The sequence below is a fragment of the Myotis nattereri genome (assembly GCF_964212035.1).
Source record: "Myotis nattereri genome assembly, chromosome: X".
NCBI classification, from domain to species: Eukaryota; Metazoa; Chordata; class Mammalia; order Chiroptera; family Vespertilionidae; genus Myotis; species Myotis nattereri.
In genome coordinates, this window is record NC_138078.1 from 51,807,348 (window position 1) to 51,821,813 (window position 14,466).

Consider the following 14,466-nt stretch of genomic DNA (forward strand, 5'->3'; position numbering starts at 1 on the left):
AGCCACTGTTCTCAAAACTGCCTGGTATTGGCACAAGAACAGACATATAGATCAATTGAATAGAATCGAGAGCCCAGAAATTGGCCTGAACCAATATGCTCAATTAATATTTGACAAAGGAGGCAAGAACATACAATGGAGTCGAGATAGTCTCTTCAATAAATGGTGTTGGGAAAATTGGATGGATACATGCAAGAAAATGAAACTAGACAACCAACTTACACCATACACAAAAATAAACTCAAAATAGATAAAGGACTTAAATGTACGACGAGAAACCATAAAAATACTAGAAGAATCCAAAGGCAACAAAATCTCAGACATATGCCGAAGCAATTTCTTCACTGATACAGCTCCTAGGGCATTGGAAACTAAAGAGAAAATAAACAAACGGGACTACATCCAAATAAAAGCTTCTGCACAGCAAAAGAAACCATCAATAAAACAATAATAAAGCCCACTGCGTGGGAAAACATATTTGCCAATGTTATATCTGATAAGGGCCTAATCTCCAAAATTTATAGGGAACTCATACAATTTAACAAAAGGAAGATAAACAATCCAATCAAAAAATGGGCAAAGGACCTAAATAGACACCTTTCAAAAGAGGACATTCAGAAAGCCAAGAAACATATGAAAACTTGCTCAAAGTCACTAATCATCCAAGAGATTCAAATCAAAACAACAATGAGATACCATCTCACACCTGTCAGAATGGCTATCATCAACAAATCAACAAACGACAAGTGCTGGAGAGGATGTGGAGAAAAAGGAACACTCGTGCACTGCTGGTGGGAATGCAGACTGGTGCAGCCACTATGGAAGACAGTATGGAGTTTCCTCAAAAAACTAAAAATGGAACTCCCATTTGACCCTGTCATCTCACTTCTAGGAATATATCCCAAGAAAACAGAAATACCAATCAAAAAGGATATATGCACCCATATGTTCATAGCACCACAATTCACCATAGCTAAGATCTGGAAACAGCCTAAGTGCCCATCAGTAGATGAATGGATTAGAAAACTGTGGTGCATCTACACGATGGAATACTATGCTGCTGTAAAAAAGAAGGAACTCTTACCATTTGCTATGACATCTACTCAATGGAATACTACACTGATATAAAAAGAAGGAACTTTTATCATTTGCAACAGCATTGATGGAAATGGAAAGCATTATGCTAAGCAAAATAAGCCAGTCAAAGAAAGGTAAATATCACATGATCTCACTCATATGTGGGATATAATGAACAACATAAACTGATAAAAATAGATACAGAGACAAGGTCTGAACAGACCATCCAACCTCAAAGAAAATGCAGGGAAGAGGCGGGTAGAGATCAACCAAAGGACTTGTATGCATTTATATTAGCATAACCAATGGACACAGACACTGGGGTGGTGGGGGTTTGTCCTGGGGGTGGAAGTGGCTGGGGGAGAGTCAACTGAGGAAAAAGGAGACATATGTATTACTTTAAATAATAAAAAAAGACATATTCAGAAAAATAAAAAGTGCCCCTAGGAATTAAAAGCATGGCATCAAAATGAAAAATCATGAAAAGGGCTGGAAAATAAAATTGATAAAATCACCCAAATAGTAATATAATATAAAAATGAGATGGAAAATAGGAAAAAGACAAAAAGATTAGAAAATAATACATGAAATCTAGTATCTGAAAAATAGAAGCTCTAGAAAGAGAAAACAGAGAAGAGTAAATCATCAACAAAATAAGTTAATAACAACAGAATTGCCAGACTGAAATGGATTTCCATGTGCCCAGCACAATGAATGCAAAAAGATCCACACCAAGACATATCATCATAAAACTTTAAATTATTGCAGACAAGAGAAAAAACAGTATAGTAGTTAAGTACAGGAACTTTGAAGCCACAATGTCTAGGTTTGAATCTAGTTTTCATCACTTACTACATATTTTTGGGCAAGCTGCTAAACCCCTTTTTGCTTCAGTCCTTATCTCAAATGGGGATAACAATAAAACTCACTTCAAAGGTTATTGTGAAGATTAAACAAATCTTACCTAATAATAGACAAACATGTAAATTAACCATCCCTCTGCTACGCTCACCAGCCAATCAAGAGAGTATGCAAATTAACCCAACAAAGCTGGCGGTTAATTTGCATACGTAGGGGCGAAGCAGCGGAGTGAAGACTAAAGGCTTCGTCCAGAGTGAAGGCCTGGGTCCCAGGTGCCGGAGGAAAACCAGTGCCGGCAGCCAGGGGAAGGGAAGGCCTATTGCACAAATCTCTTCATGCAACGGGCCTCTAGTTAATATATATAAAGCAATAAGAATGATAAATAAGTATTGGTTATCCTATATAATAAAAGGCTAATATGCAAATCGACCAAACGGTGGAACAACCATCGCTATGACATGCACTGACCACCAGGGGGCAGACACTCAACACAGGAGATGCCCCCTGGTGGTCAGTGCGTTCCCACAGGGGGAACGCCGTTCAACCAGAAGCCGGGCTCACAGCTGGCAAGCGAAGCAGTAGTGGCGGGAGCCTCTCCCACCTCCACGGCAGCACTGAAGATGTCCCGCGAGGGCTCCTGGACTGCAAGAGGGCACAGGCTGGGCTGAGGGACCCCCTGTCCCCCCCCCCTACCCAGTGCACAAATTTCGTGCACTGGTCCTATAGTACTTAAATAAATTTTCAGAGAGAAAAATCGATTTTTATACAAAAGTTAGACTATCAAAATATTGAGTGCCATCAGAGAAAATGGCACATTAGGAAACTCAAAGAGCCTGGCCTTCCAAAGTAACACTGACAAAAGTGAGCAAAAGCTATAAAAAAAATTGTTGGAAATCTACAAAATGGTCAAAAGTTTAGAGCAACAAAGTGAAAGCTGAACCAAGGAAAATGTGACTTAAATATGGTAGGAGAGTTGTTTGGCATTTTAACTTTGCCTTTGCCCCACCCCAATCTCTGAGACAGTGGCAGTTTTGAAAATGGAAGCTTGTGTCCATGCTGTGGGTACCTGGTTCCCAAGGCAACAGAGTGGACCTTGTTTCCAAGGAATTGGATTTGTTTGATTTAACCTGTCCAGTGGTTCCCAGAAGGGCAAATGCAAAGTGCCTGAATTTATTTCTCCTATTTTAGAACACTTACAAGGTGGCAAAATGGCTAAACTTGGGGTTTTTCTTGAAAACACTGAAACACAAAGGAATAAGCTCCTGCTATATAGGGCAAAAGATGATGGTTGAAGCAAACAATATACATGTTGAAAGCCTGGGAAGAGAAGCTGCAGAGCGTTACTTTGGGGAATAAAGGCTTTGAAAAGCTCTCACACACCTAGCCAGTTTGGCTCAGTGGCTAGAGCATCGGCCTGGGTACTGAAGGGTCCCAGGTTCGATTCCAGTCAACGGCACATGCCCAGTTGTGGCCTCGATCCTCAGTGGGGGACATGTGCAGGAGTCATCCAATTGATGATTTTCTCTCATCATTGATGTTTCTCTCCCTCTCCCTTCCTCTGAGATCAGTTAAAAAATATTTTTTAAAGGCAATATATAAATGCATCAAAACAGGACATCATACACCTCAAACTAACATAATGTTATACGGCCATTTATACTTCACTAAAAAAATTTTAAGAGCTAAAAAGTAATTAAGTAATGTTCTACAAAATATCTGGTCTGTAAACTTCAAAACTTCCAAGATTATGAAAGACAAGGCAAGAGTGATGAAGTTTTCCAGATCTAAAGAGACTAGAGATCAGGTGCAATTCTAGATTGAACCCATCTACTAGTCCTATATAATAAAAGCCTACTATGCTAAGTGTACGGTTGTCCAGTCGGCCATTCAACCTATCAAAGCATAATATGCTAATGATATGCTAAGGTTGCTCAACCACTCGCTATGATGTGCACTGACCACTGGGAGCAGACAGTCAACTGGTTGACCAGTTGCTATGATGTGCACTGACCACCAGGGGGCAGATGCTCCAACTGGTAGGTTAGATTGCTATTGGATTCCAGCTGATCGGGACTGTGCGAGATGGGCCAGACACTCCCTGGAGCCCTCCTGCAGTCCATCCCCAGCTGGCCAACTCCCGCATCCCTCCTTGGCCTCAATCATGCACCAATGAGGTCCCTCAGTCTGGCCTGCACCCTCTTGCAATCCAGGCTGAGGGACCCCTCCCTCCACTGAGTGCATGAATTTCATGCACCGGACCTCTAGTCTACACTAATAAAAGACAAAGATGCTAATTGACCGTGCCTTCGCTACACCCACCAGCCAATCAAAAGAGTATGCAAATTAACCCAACAAAGATGGCAGTTAATTTGCATATACAGGTGCCGGAGCGAAGACTGAAGACAGCGTAGAAGTAAGCCAGCAGAAGGGAGCAAGGCGGCAGAGAAGAGAACGGAGCCGAGGCAGCAGAGACGGGAAGAAGTGAAGTGGCGGAAACGGGAGGGAGCAAAGCGGTGGACATGGGAGGAAGCAAGGCGGCGGAGAAGTGAGGGAGCGAGGCGGTGGAGACCGGAGGGAGCGAGGCAGTGGAGAAGGGAGGGAGCAAGGCGGCAGCCACGGGAGGGAGTGATGAGGCGGTGGACATGGGAGGGAGCAAAGCAGCGGAGAAGGAAGCGAAGCCCACCTCGGTGGGCTTCACTCCCTTCTCTGCTTCGCTCCAGTCTCAGGAAGCCTTATTCTTGCAGGAATCTTCCTGCAATGGGCCTCTAGTATATATATAAAAGGCTAATATGCAAAGTGTCCCCTTGGGAGTTCGACCAGGATACCAGGAGTTCGATCACTCGCTATGACATGCACTGACCACTAGGAGGCGGTGCTGAATGAACAAAGGCCCTGGCCGGCAGCCGGAAGGCCTGGATCGGCCCTGATCGCTGGCCAAGTCTAGGACCCTACCTGTGCATGAATTTTGTGCACCAGGCCTCTAGTTTTGTATAAAGGACAGTATTGAGAAACTTGAATGGGGTCTCTGGGCAAAGGGTATACAGCAGTTCTTTGAATTATTACTGTTAATTGCTTTGCCTGGCCCATGTAGCTTAGTTGGTTGGGCATTGTTCAGTGCACTGAAAGATTGCCAGTTAAATTCTCCATCAGGGCACATGCCCGGGTTGCGGGATCAATCCTAGGTTGGGGGCATGCAGGAAGCAGCCAATCAATGTTTTGATCTCACATCAGTGTTTCTCTTTCTCCTTCTCCCTTCCTCTCTCTCTAAATTATTTTTAAATTTTTAAAGCTGAAAAGAATATATAGCATATAATTAGCAATATATAAATATTTACTGAATTATACATTATAAAGAATTTGGAGGTAAAATAAGATCAATCTCACAAGTAAGTACAATTTATGGAGCCCTGGAAACATTCTCCCTAACATCCAAATATATCTTTGCTATCAATTACCTCTGTGATAGTAAACCCTGAAATAGGCATAGGTACTGAAATAGGAGATAAAGAATGAAAGAGTAAGATGAAGTAGAAAAATAAAATCTTATCAACTCTGGAAATTTTACGAGATCCAGTCTGGGAAGCAGGCTTTATTTCATTCTATCAAATTTTTCACACCTCCAAATCCCAATATAGAAAAATAGTATGGCAGCGATATGATTAATTGCTGTCAACCTTGCCAGCAGGGAAATAAAATCATTTTTTCTTTCTTTTATCACATAGCATGAAATATGGAAGGAAGAACTATTATCAAAATGGTTTGACAACTAAAAGGAAAGTAATTTTAAGAAATAATCCATATTGCTTTTTTAAACACCCTTTTTAGTATACAACAAAGGAAGCAAAATATTTAATAGATCAGCTAACTGGAACTGATTTCAATATAATCTCTAAAGGGTTACATAAAGTAGCAGTAATACTTCCTAAAACTTGATATAACATATTTTCAAACTCTTCAAGAATAAATGCATAAATTTCACTCACCATTTTAGGGAGCCTCATCAACATATCTTTGCAGCGCATTACACAAGTAGATGCTCTTTGAAAATCATCTTGAGCAATTGCCTGGGAAAGTAAAAATTGTCAATAATTGGTTAAAATGAAATAACAAGGTTATATGTCTACAAGTCAATTTTAACATATTTTAACTATTACTTATAAGTCTTAATTTGTTTTCTAATTTTTTTAGCAACACTAGTTAGTCTAAACATAATAACCAGCTCAAAATACAGAGAAATAAGTGGCAAGAATCTTAGGTAACACGGAATTGACACTGTATGACTAGGAGTTGTTTATTTTTTTTGGAAATGCCAAAACTGATGTACAATAGTATGTTATTATATTATGATATAATGCCAAGTCTAGTAGATGATTCCTGGGCTTGAATAGTCTTGTATTAGAGAATTTTTTTAATTTTAAATAGCAGCCTTTTGTCCTAAAACAGGCTCACAATAACTCATAGTCTGAAATGCTGTGAACATCTGCTATGAAAGGCAGTTTAGTACAATCTCATCTTGGAGACAGAAGAGTTACTCTGATATTTATTATGTACATCCCTAAACATTATGGCTTCAGTTTCCTCATCTATAAAATGAGGACACTGTACTAGCTTACCCCTAATTTCTTTCTTTTATAATTTTCAGTGTACTAGTCTTACACTTGTTAAATTCATTCATAAGCATAATTCCTAAATAAAATTATCCCTATTTTCAACTGACATGTTCTTGTATTATAAAATATCCTCATAAACCTATAAAAACTCTAATAAACAAGTTCTGTCAGATTACAGGGCACAATATATAAATATCTATTTATTGTATGTCTATCCATTAACAATGAGTAAACAAAAAATAAAATTAAGAACATAATTTTATTTAAATTAGCATCAAAAATAAAATAATTGGGAATAAATTTAACAAAAGAACTGCAAGACTTGTACACCAAAAACTACAAAATTTTTTTAAATAAATTAAAGAATATCTAACTAAACGGTAATACATTCCATGTCCACAAATCAGAAGACTTAATATTCTTAAGATGGCAATACTCCCTAAATTGAACTATAGATTCAATACAATTCCCATCAAAATTCTAGCTGGCTTTTTTGCAGAAACTGATTTACTGATCTTAAATTTCATATGGAAATTTAAGTTACACAGAATAGACAAAAACATTTTGAAAAAAAAGAAACTTGCAGGGCTCACACTTCCTTATTTCAGAATGCATTACAAAGCTAGAGTAATCAAAAATTCTTCGTGATATGAAATTAAAAGTTAACCAACTATAATTCAACAAAGAATTTCCTGCTCAACACAGAGGCATGCCTGAGAGACCTGCGCTTTGAAACATCTAAAGGTGGACAATCGAGAATAAAAAGGGAGATGAGAAGGGAGGAAAGCTCAGATAGCACACAGACACAGCCCTGCAGGTGGTAGTTTGTGGCTCTGCCTGGAGACAAAATAGATTTAAAGATAACAAGACACAAAGATGGAAACTGTAGAATGATAAAAGGGACACTACATCAAGAAAACATAACACTTCTTAATATATATGCACCCAATCAGGGAGCAGCAAAATATATAAAGCAACTACTCACAGAACTAAAGGGAGAAACAGATAAAAACACAATCATGGTTGGGGACCTTAATACTCCATTGACATCTCTAGACAGATCAACCAAACAGAAAAATCAACAAAGAAATATCGGCCTTAAATAAAACACTAGACCAGTGGTCGGCAAACTGCAGCTCACGAACCACATGCGGCTCTTTGGCCCCTTGAGTGTGGCTCTTCCACAAAATATCACGTATGGGTGTGCATGTACAGTGCGATTGAAACTTCGTGGCCCATGCACAGAAGCCGCAGTTTGCCGACCACTGCAAGACCAAATGGAAACAATTGACATTTACAAAACTTTTCATCTAAGAACATCAGATTATACATTCTCCAATTCACATAGAACATCCTCAAGGATATACTATATGTTGGGTCACAAAACTAGCATCAACAAATTCAAGAAGACTGAAATTATACCAAGCTTATTCTCTGACAATGATGCCTTGAAATTAGAAATCAACTGCAAAAAAGTAGAGAAATCCACAAATAAATGGAGATTAAAGAACATACTAAAAAATGGCTGTCAAAGAAGAAATTAAAGATGAGATCAAAAGATATATAGAGACAAATAACAGTAAACCAGCAAAACTTCTGGGATGTTTATATCATTAAAGGCCTACTCAAGAAACAAGAGAAATCCTAAGTAAACAACCTAACCACATCTTAAAGAACTACATAAAGAAGAACAAAAGCAATCCAAAGTCAGCAGAAGAAAGTAAATAACAAAAATTAGAACAGAATTGAAAGAAATTGAGGGAAAAAAGGACTATACAAAAAATTAATAGCCATAACTGGTTTGGCTCAGTGGATAGAGCATTGGCTTGTGGACTGAAGGGTCCTGGGTTTGATTCCAATCAAGGGCACGTACCTCAGTTGCAGGATGGATCCCCAGCCCTAGTCTGGGCTCAGGTGGGAGGCAACCAATTGATGTGTCTCCCTCACATCAATGTTTCTCTCTCTCTGTCTCCCTCTCTCCCTTCTACTCTCTAAAAATCAATGGAAAAATATTCTTGGATAAGGATTAATGACAATAACAACAAAAATTACTAAAATAAAGAGCTGATTTTTTAAAAAAGATTAACAAAATTGGCAAATTCCTGGCTAGACTCACTAAGGAAAGAAGGGAAAAGAACCATATGAACAAAATCAGAAATGAGAGCGAAGTCACCACAGACATCATCATAGATATACAAAGGATCATACTAGAATATTATGAAAGACTTATATGCCACCAAATTCAATAAACTAGAAGAAATGGGTGAGTTCCTAGAAATATATCTCCTTCCTAGAATAAATCATGAATAATTGGAAAATCGAAATAGACTGATCAGCAGTGAGGACATTTAAACTACTATAAAACAAACAAACAAACAAAAAACCCGAGAGAACCAAGACGGCAGCGTAGGGAGTAGACCTGTGCGTCCCACAACATCATTGAAACTACCAACTATAAGACAAACAACCACCATTCAGAACCATGGGGAAGTTGGCCCAGTGGGAGTTCTACAACTGGAAGGAAAGAAAGAGGCGCAGTGGGACTGAGTAGGAGCTACAGAGGCACCAAAGACAGAGGTACACAGTCCCGTGCCAGGCGGGCTGCAACTGGATGCGTGGTTTTTTTTTCAATCGGAAACAGTTATGAACCCTCGAATCCTCTGGGCTTGCTTGGGTGGGTCTCTGAGGCCCCAGATCCCACGGGGAGAGGCGGCACAGTCCTGAAGCAATCAGAGAGCAAGGGAGGCTCGGGCACGCGGCTGCTCGCCAGCACTGGGGGACACAAAGTCCTGGTGTCCCGGAGAGGCGAGGGGCCGCGGAGACACCGCCATTGCTATTTGCTCTGCCATGGTGACTCCCTGAGACCCAGCCCTAATCAATTTACATCCCCATCCAAGCTGTGCCAGGTGCACAAAAAGACCCACCTGCGCTTTTGCAGCCTAACCCAACAAACTGCAGACTTCAACTGCTCACACTTGAGTGTGGGAGACACACTCAAGAAGCAGAGCCAGGAGAACCAACATGGCAGCATAAGGAAGAGACCTGTGCGTGCTGCCTCCCACAACAACATTGAAACTACCAACTATAGGACAAACAGCTATCATACGGAACCATGGGAAAGCTGGCCCAGTGGAAGCTCTACAACTGGAAGGAAAGAAAGAAGAGCAATGAGACTGAGTAGGATGTGCAGAGACACCAAGTACAGAGCCCAACCCAACAAACTGCAGATTTCAACTCCTCGAATAGAAAGAAGAGCATTGAGACTGAGTAGGATGTACAGAGACACCAAGTACAGAGCCCAACCCAACAAACTGCAGATTTCAGCTCCTCGCATCCGGGAGGGATGCACTCGGGGGGCAGAGTCGGGTTCGGGGAAGGCTGGGGCCGGGCCCAGCTGGGCCGGCGATGTAGAACTGCTGTACCAGCAGGCGCACAAGCACGCCCACCGGTTCCACTCTCGCCTGGGACGCTGGGGGAAGGCAGATGGGCAGTCTGTGCACTTCATGGAGGGCGAAGTCCAAGCAGGCGTGCTGGATGTTGAGCCACCAGGAACACCTGGAGATTTTGTCTGGTGGGGAGCCGCCCAGCAGGGGACAGAGTGCCAAACTTCATGTTTCCCCAGTGAGGCTGGGACGGCCCTAGTGAGGTCAGGATGGCCCCGGTGAGGCCGAAACGGCCCCAGTGAGGCCTGGACAGCCCCAGTGAGGTCGGGATGCCGCTGGAAAGATTGAGACAGCCCCGGTGAGGTCGAGACTGCCCCGGTGATGTCAGGATGGCCCCAGTGAGGTCAGGATGGCCCCAGTGAGGTTGAGACAGCATCCATGGCCGGAATGGCCCCGGTGAGGTCGAGACAGCACCAGTGAGGTCGAGAAGGCTCCAGTGAGTTCAGTATGGCTCCAGTGAGGTCGGGATGGCCCCAGTGAGGTTGAAACGGCCCCAGTGAGGTCGGGATGGCTCCGGTGAGGTCAGGACGGCCCCGGTGAGGTTGAAACAGCCCCGGTGAGGTCGGGACGGCCCCAGTGAGGTTGAAATGGCCCCGGTGAGGTCGGGACGGCTTCGGTGAGTTTGAAACAGCCCCAGTGAGGTTGGAACAGCCCCGGTGAGGTTGAAACGGCCCCAGTGAGGTCGAGATGGCCCCGGTGAGGTCGGGATGCCCCCAGAAAGATCGAGACGGCCCCGGTGAGGTCGAGACTGCCCTGGTGAGGTCGGGATGGCCCCGGTGAGGTTGAAACAGCCCCTGTGAGGTTGGGATGGCCCCGGTGAGGTCGGGACGGCCCCGGTGAGTTTGAAATGGCCCTGGTGAGGTCTGGACGGCCCCGGTGAGGTTGAAAGGGCCCTGGTGAGGTCAGGACAGCTTCGGTGAGGTTGAAATGGCCCCGGTGAGGTTGAAACGGCCTCAGTGAGGTCGGGACGGCCCCGGTGAGGTTGAAACGGCCCCTGTGGGGTCGGGACGACCCCGGTGAGGTTGAAACGGCCCCAGTGAGGTTGAAATGGCCCCAGTGAGGTCGGTAAAGCCCCAGTTGAGGTTGCAATGGCCCCTGTGAAGTCGGGTCGGCCCCGGTGAGGTTGAAACGGCCCCGGTGAGGTCGGGACGGCCCTGGTGAGGCTGGGACTGCCCTGGTGAGGCCGAAACGGCCCCAATGAAGTCAGAATGGCCCTGGACAGGTTGAGACGGCCCCAGTGAGGTCAGGACAGCCCCGGTGAGGCTGGGACTGCCCTGGTGAGGCCGAAACGGCCCCAATGAAGTCAGAATGGCCCTGGACAGGTTGAGACTGCCCCGGTGAGGTCGAGACTGCCCCAGTGAGGTCGGCATGGCCCCAGTGAAGTTGGGACAGCCCCAGTGAGGTTGGGGCAGCCCCGATGAGGTTGTGACGGCCCCGGTGAGGCCAAAACGGCCCGGGTGAGGTCGGAATGGCCCTAGTGAGGTTGAGACAGCATCCAGGGCCGGAATGGCCCTGCTGAGGTCGAGACAGCACCAGTGAGGTCGAGATGGCTCCGGTGAGGTCGGTACGGCTCCAGTGAGGTCGGGATGGCCCCAGTGAGGTTGAAACGGCCCCGGTGAAGTCGGGACGGCCACGGTGAGGTTGAAACAGCCCCAGTGAGGTCAGGACGGCCCCGGTGAGGTTGAAATGGCCCCGGTGAGGTCGGTATGGCCCTGGTGAGGTTGAAACGGCCCCTATGAGGTCAGGACGGCCCCAGTGAGGTTGAAACAGCCCCGGTGAGGTCGGGACAGCTTCGGTGAGGTTGAAATGGCCCCGGTGAGGTTGAAACGGCCCCGGCGAGGTCGGGACATCTTCGGTGAGGTTGAAACGGCCCCAGTGAGGTTGAAACGGCCCTGGTTAGGTAGGGACGGCCCTGGTGAGGTTGGAACGGCCCCAGTCAGGTCGGGACGGCCCCGGTGAGGTTGCAACGACCCCGGTGAGGTTGCAATGGCCCTGGTGAGGTTGAAACGGCTACGGTGAGGTCGTGATGGCCCCAATGAGGGTGAAACGGCCCCAGTGAGGTCGGGACGGCCCCAGTGAGGCTGGGACTGCCCCGGTGAGGCTGAAACAGCCCCGGTGAAGTCGAAATGGCCCTGGGGAGGTGGAGACGGCCCCAGTGAGGTCGAGAAGGTCCCGGTGAGGTCAGGACGGCCCTGGTGAGGTTGAAACAGCCCTGGTGAAGCCGAGACGGCCCCGGGGAGGTTGGGACGGCTCCAGTGAGGATGGAACAGATAATGGGGACCAGTATAGACTGATGAACAGGGGTAGATGCAGAGGCAGAGCAGCATTGAACAGACTGTCAAACAACAGTGGGAAGCCTGGGGAGGGTTTGGGGGGTTAAGAGATCAACCGAAGGACTTATATGCATATATATAAGAATAACCAATGGACACAAGACACTAGGGGGTAGGGGCCGGGGGAATGTCAAGGGGGGGGGGGGAAGGAGACATATGTAATACTCTTTGTAATACTTAAAGAAATAAAAATTATTAAAAAAAAGAGAGAAACAAAGGAAAAACTTAAAAAAAGAAATAAAATAAAAAAAACTCCCAGCCATAGCCAGTTTGGCTCAGTGGATAGAGCGTCAGCCTGCAGACCGAAGGGCCCCAGGTTAGGTTCTGGTCAATGGCACATGCCTGGGTTGAAGGCTTGTTCCAACGTGCAGGAGGCAGCCAGCCAATGATCCCCTCTCATCATTGTTTTTTCTATCTCTCTCTTCTTCTCCCAATCTCTCTGAAAGCAATAAAAATCTTATCTAATAAAAGAGAAACATGGTAATTGGCGAACGACCGCTACCCTTCCCATTGGATGATCAGAGCGATATGCAAATTAACTGTCAGCCAAGATGGCGGCCAGCAGCCAGGCAGCTTGGAACTAACATGAGGCTTGCTTGCTTCAGTGACGGAGGAAACCAACGTTCCCTGCCTGCCTTGCAGGCCTCTGAGCCTGCAGTTTGAATCATTTTAACAAATATACAAGCTAAAAAAAAACCCAGAAACCAGCTTTCAGCGAGCAGGGATCTCAGAGCTGGAGTCAGAGCTGGAGTTATACATTGTTTCAAACCGAAACAAACCAGATACCTACTTTCAGCAGCGGAGGCCTAAGAGATGGAGCCTCAGAGCTAAAGCTGGCTCAGAATTAAAAAAGAAAAAAAGGAGTGGTTGGGAGCTTCCATCACCCGCCAGCTTGAAAACAGCCCTCAGCCCCTCACCCAGACTGGCCAGGCACCCCAGTGGGGACCCCCACCCTGAAGGGTGTGTGACCAGCTGCAAACAGCCATCATCCCCTCACCCAGGCTGGCCAGGCACCCCAGTGGGGACCCCCACCCTGATCCAGGACACCCTTCAGGGCAAACCAACCAGCCCCACTTATGCACCAGGCCTCTACCCTATATAGTAAAAGGGTAATATGCCTCCCAGCACCGGGATCAGCGGAGCTGAGAGGCCTCCTGGCACTGGGATCAGCGTGACAGGGGGCAGCGCCCAAACCTCCTGATCACCCTGCAGTTCTGTGTGTGACAGGGGGCGGGGCCACAACCTCCCTATCGGCCCTACTCTCTGAGTAACAGGGGTGAGCTCCTCAACCCCCTGATGGGCCCTGCTCTGTGCATGACAGGGGGGAGCTCCCCAACCCCCTGATCGACCCTGCTCCATGTGTGACAGGGTAAGAAGCCCCAACCCCCCTGATGGTCCCTGCTCTGTGTGTGACAGGGGGCAGCGCCCCAACCCCCGGATTGGCCCTGCTCTGTGCGTGACAGGGGGTGGCACTGCAACCTCCCTATCGACCCTGCCTTGAGTGTGACAGGGGGCGGTGCCTCAACCCCCCAATCGGCCCTACGCTGAACGTGACTGGGGGTGGCATCGCAACCTCCCCATCTGCCCTGCTCTGTGCATGACAGGGGATGGCGCCCCAAAACCCTAATCGGCCCTGCTCTGAGCCCAACCAGGGGCTGCACCTAGGGATTGGGCCTGCCCTCTGCCACCCGGGAGCAGGCCTAAGCCAGCAGGTCGTTATCTCCCGAGGGGTCCCAGACTGCAAGAGGGCACAGGCCAGGCTGAGGGACCCCCTCTTCCCCCAGAGTGCACAAATTTTTGTGCAATGGGCCTCTAGTGAATAAAATAAAATAAAACTCCCCAAAAACAAAAGTCCAGGACCAGATGGTTTCACCCGTGAATTCTACCAAATATACAAAGAAGATTTAAAACCTACCCTTCTCAAACTCTTCCTAACAGATTTGATAAGGCCAATATAACCCTGATACCAAAACCTGGGAAAGATAACAAACAAAAAGAGAAACCTACAGACCAATATCTCTGATGAATACAGATGCAAAAATCCTAAACAAAATATTAGCAAATGAAACACAACAGTACATCAAAAATAATAATACATCATGACCAAGTGGGTTTCATTCCAGGGGCACAACGATGGTTCCA

At 45.9% G+C, this 14,466-nt stretch overlaps 1 protein-coding gene across 1 annotated transcript in view; it reads right to left on the reverse strand.

Moving 5' to 3' along the window:
• TEX11 (testis expressed 11) overlaps nucleotides 1–14,466 on the reverse strand; it is a gene marked incomplete at both ends in the record, with an annotated part of 435,711 nt that overhangs the window by 317,229 nt on the left and 104,016 nt on the right. The window contains one exon of the mRNA XM_081081640.1: nucleotides 5,922–6,002. Within this exon, the coding sequence (XP_080937766.1) occupies nucleotides 5,922–6,002 (81 nt within the window). The remainder of the gene's footprint in view (nucleotides 1–5,921; nucleotides 6,003–14,466) is intronic.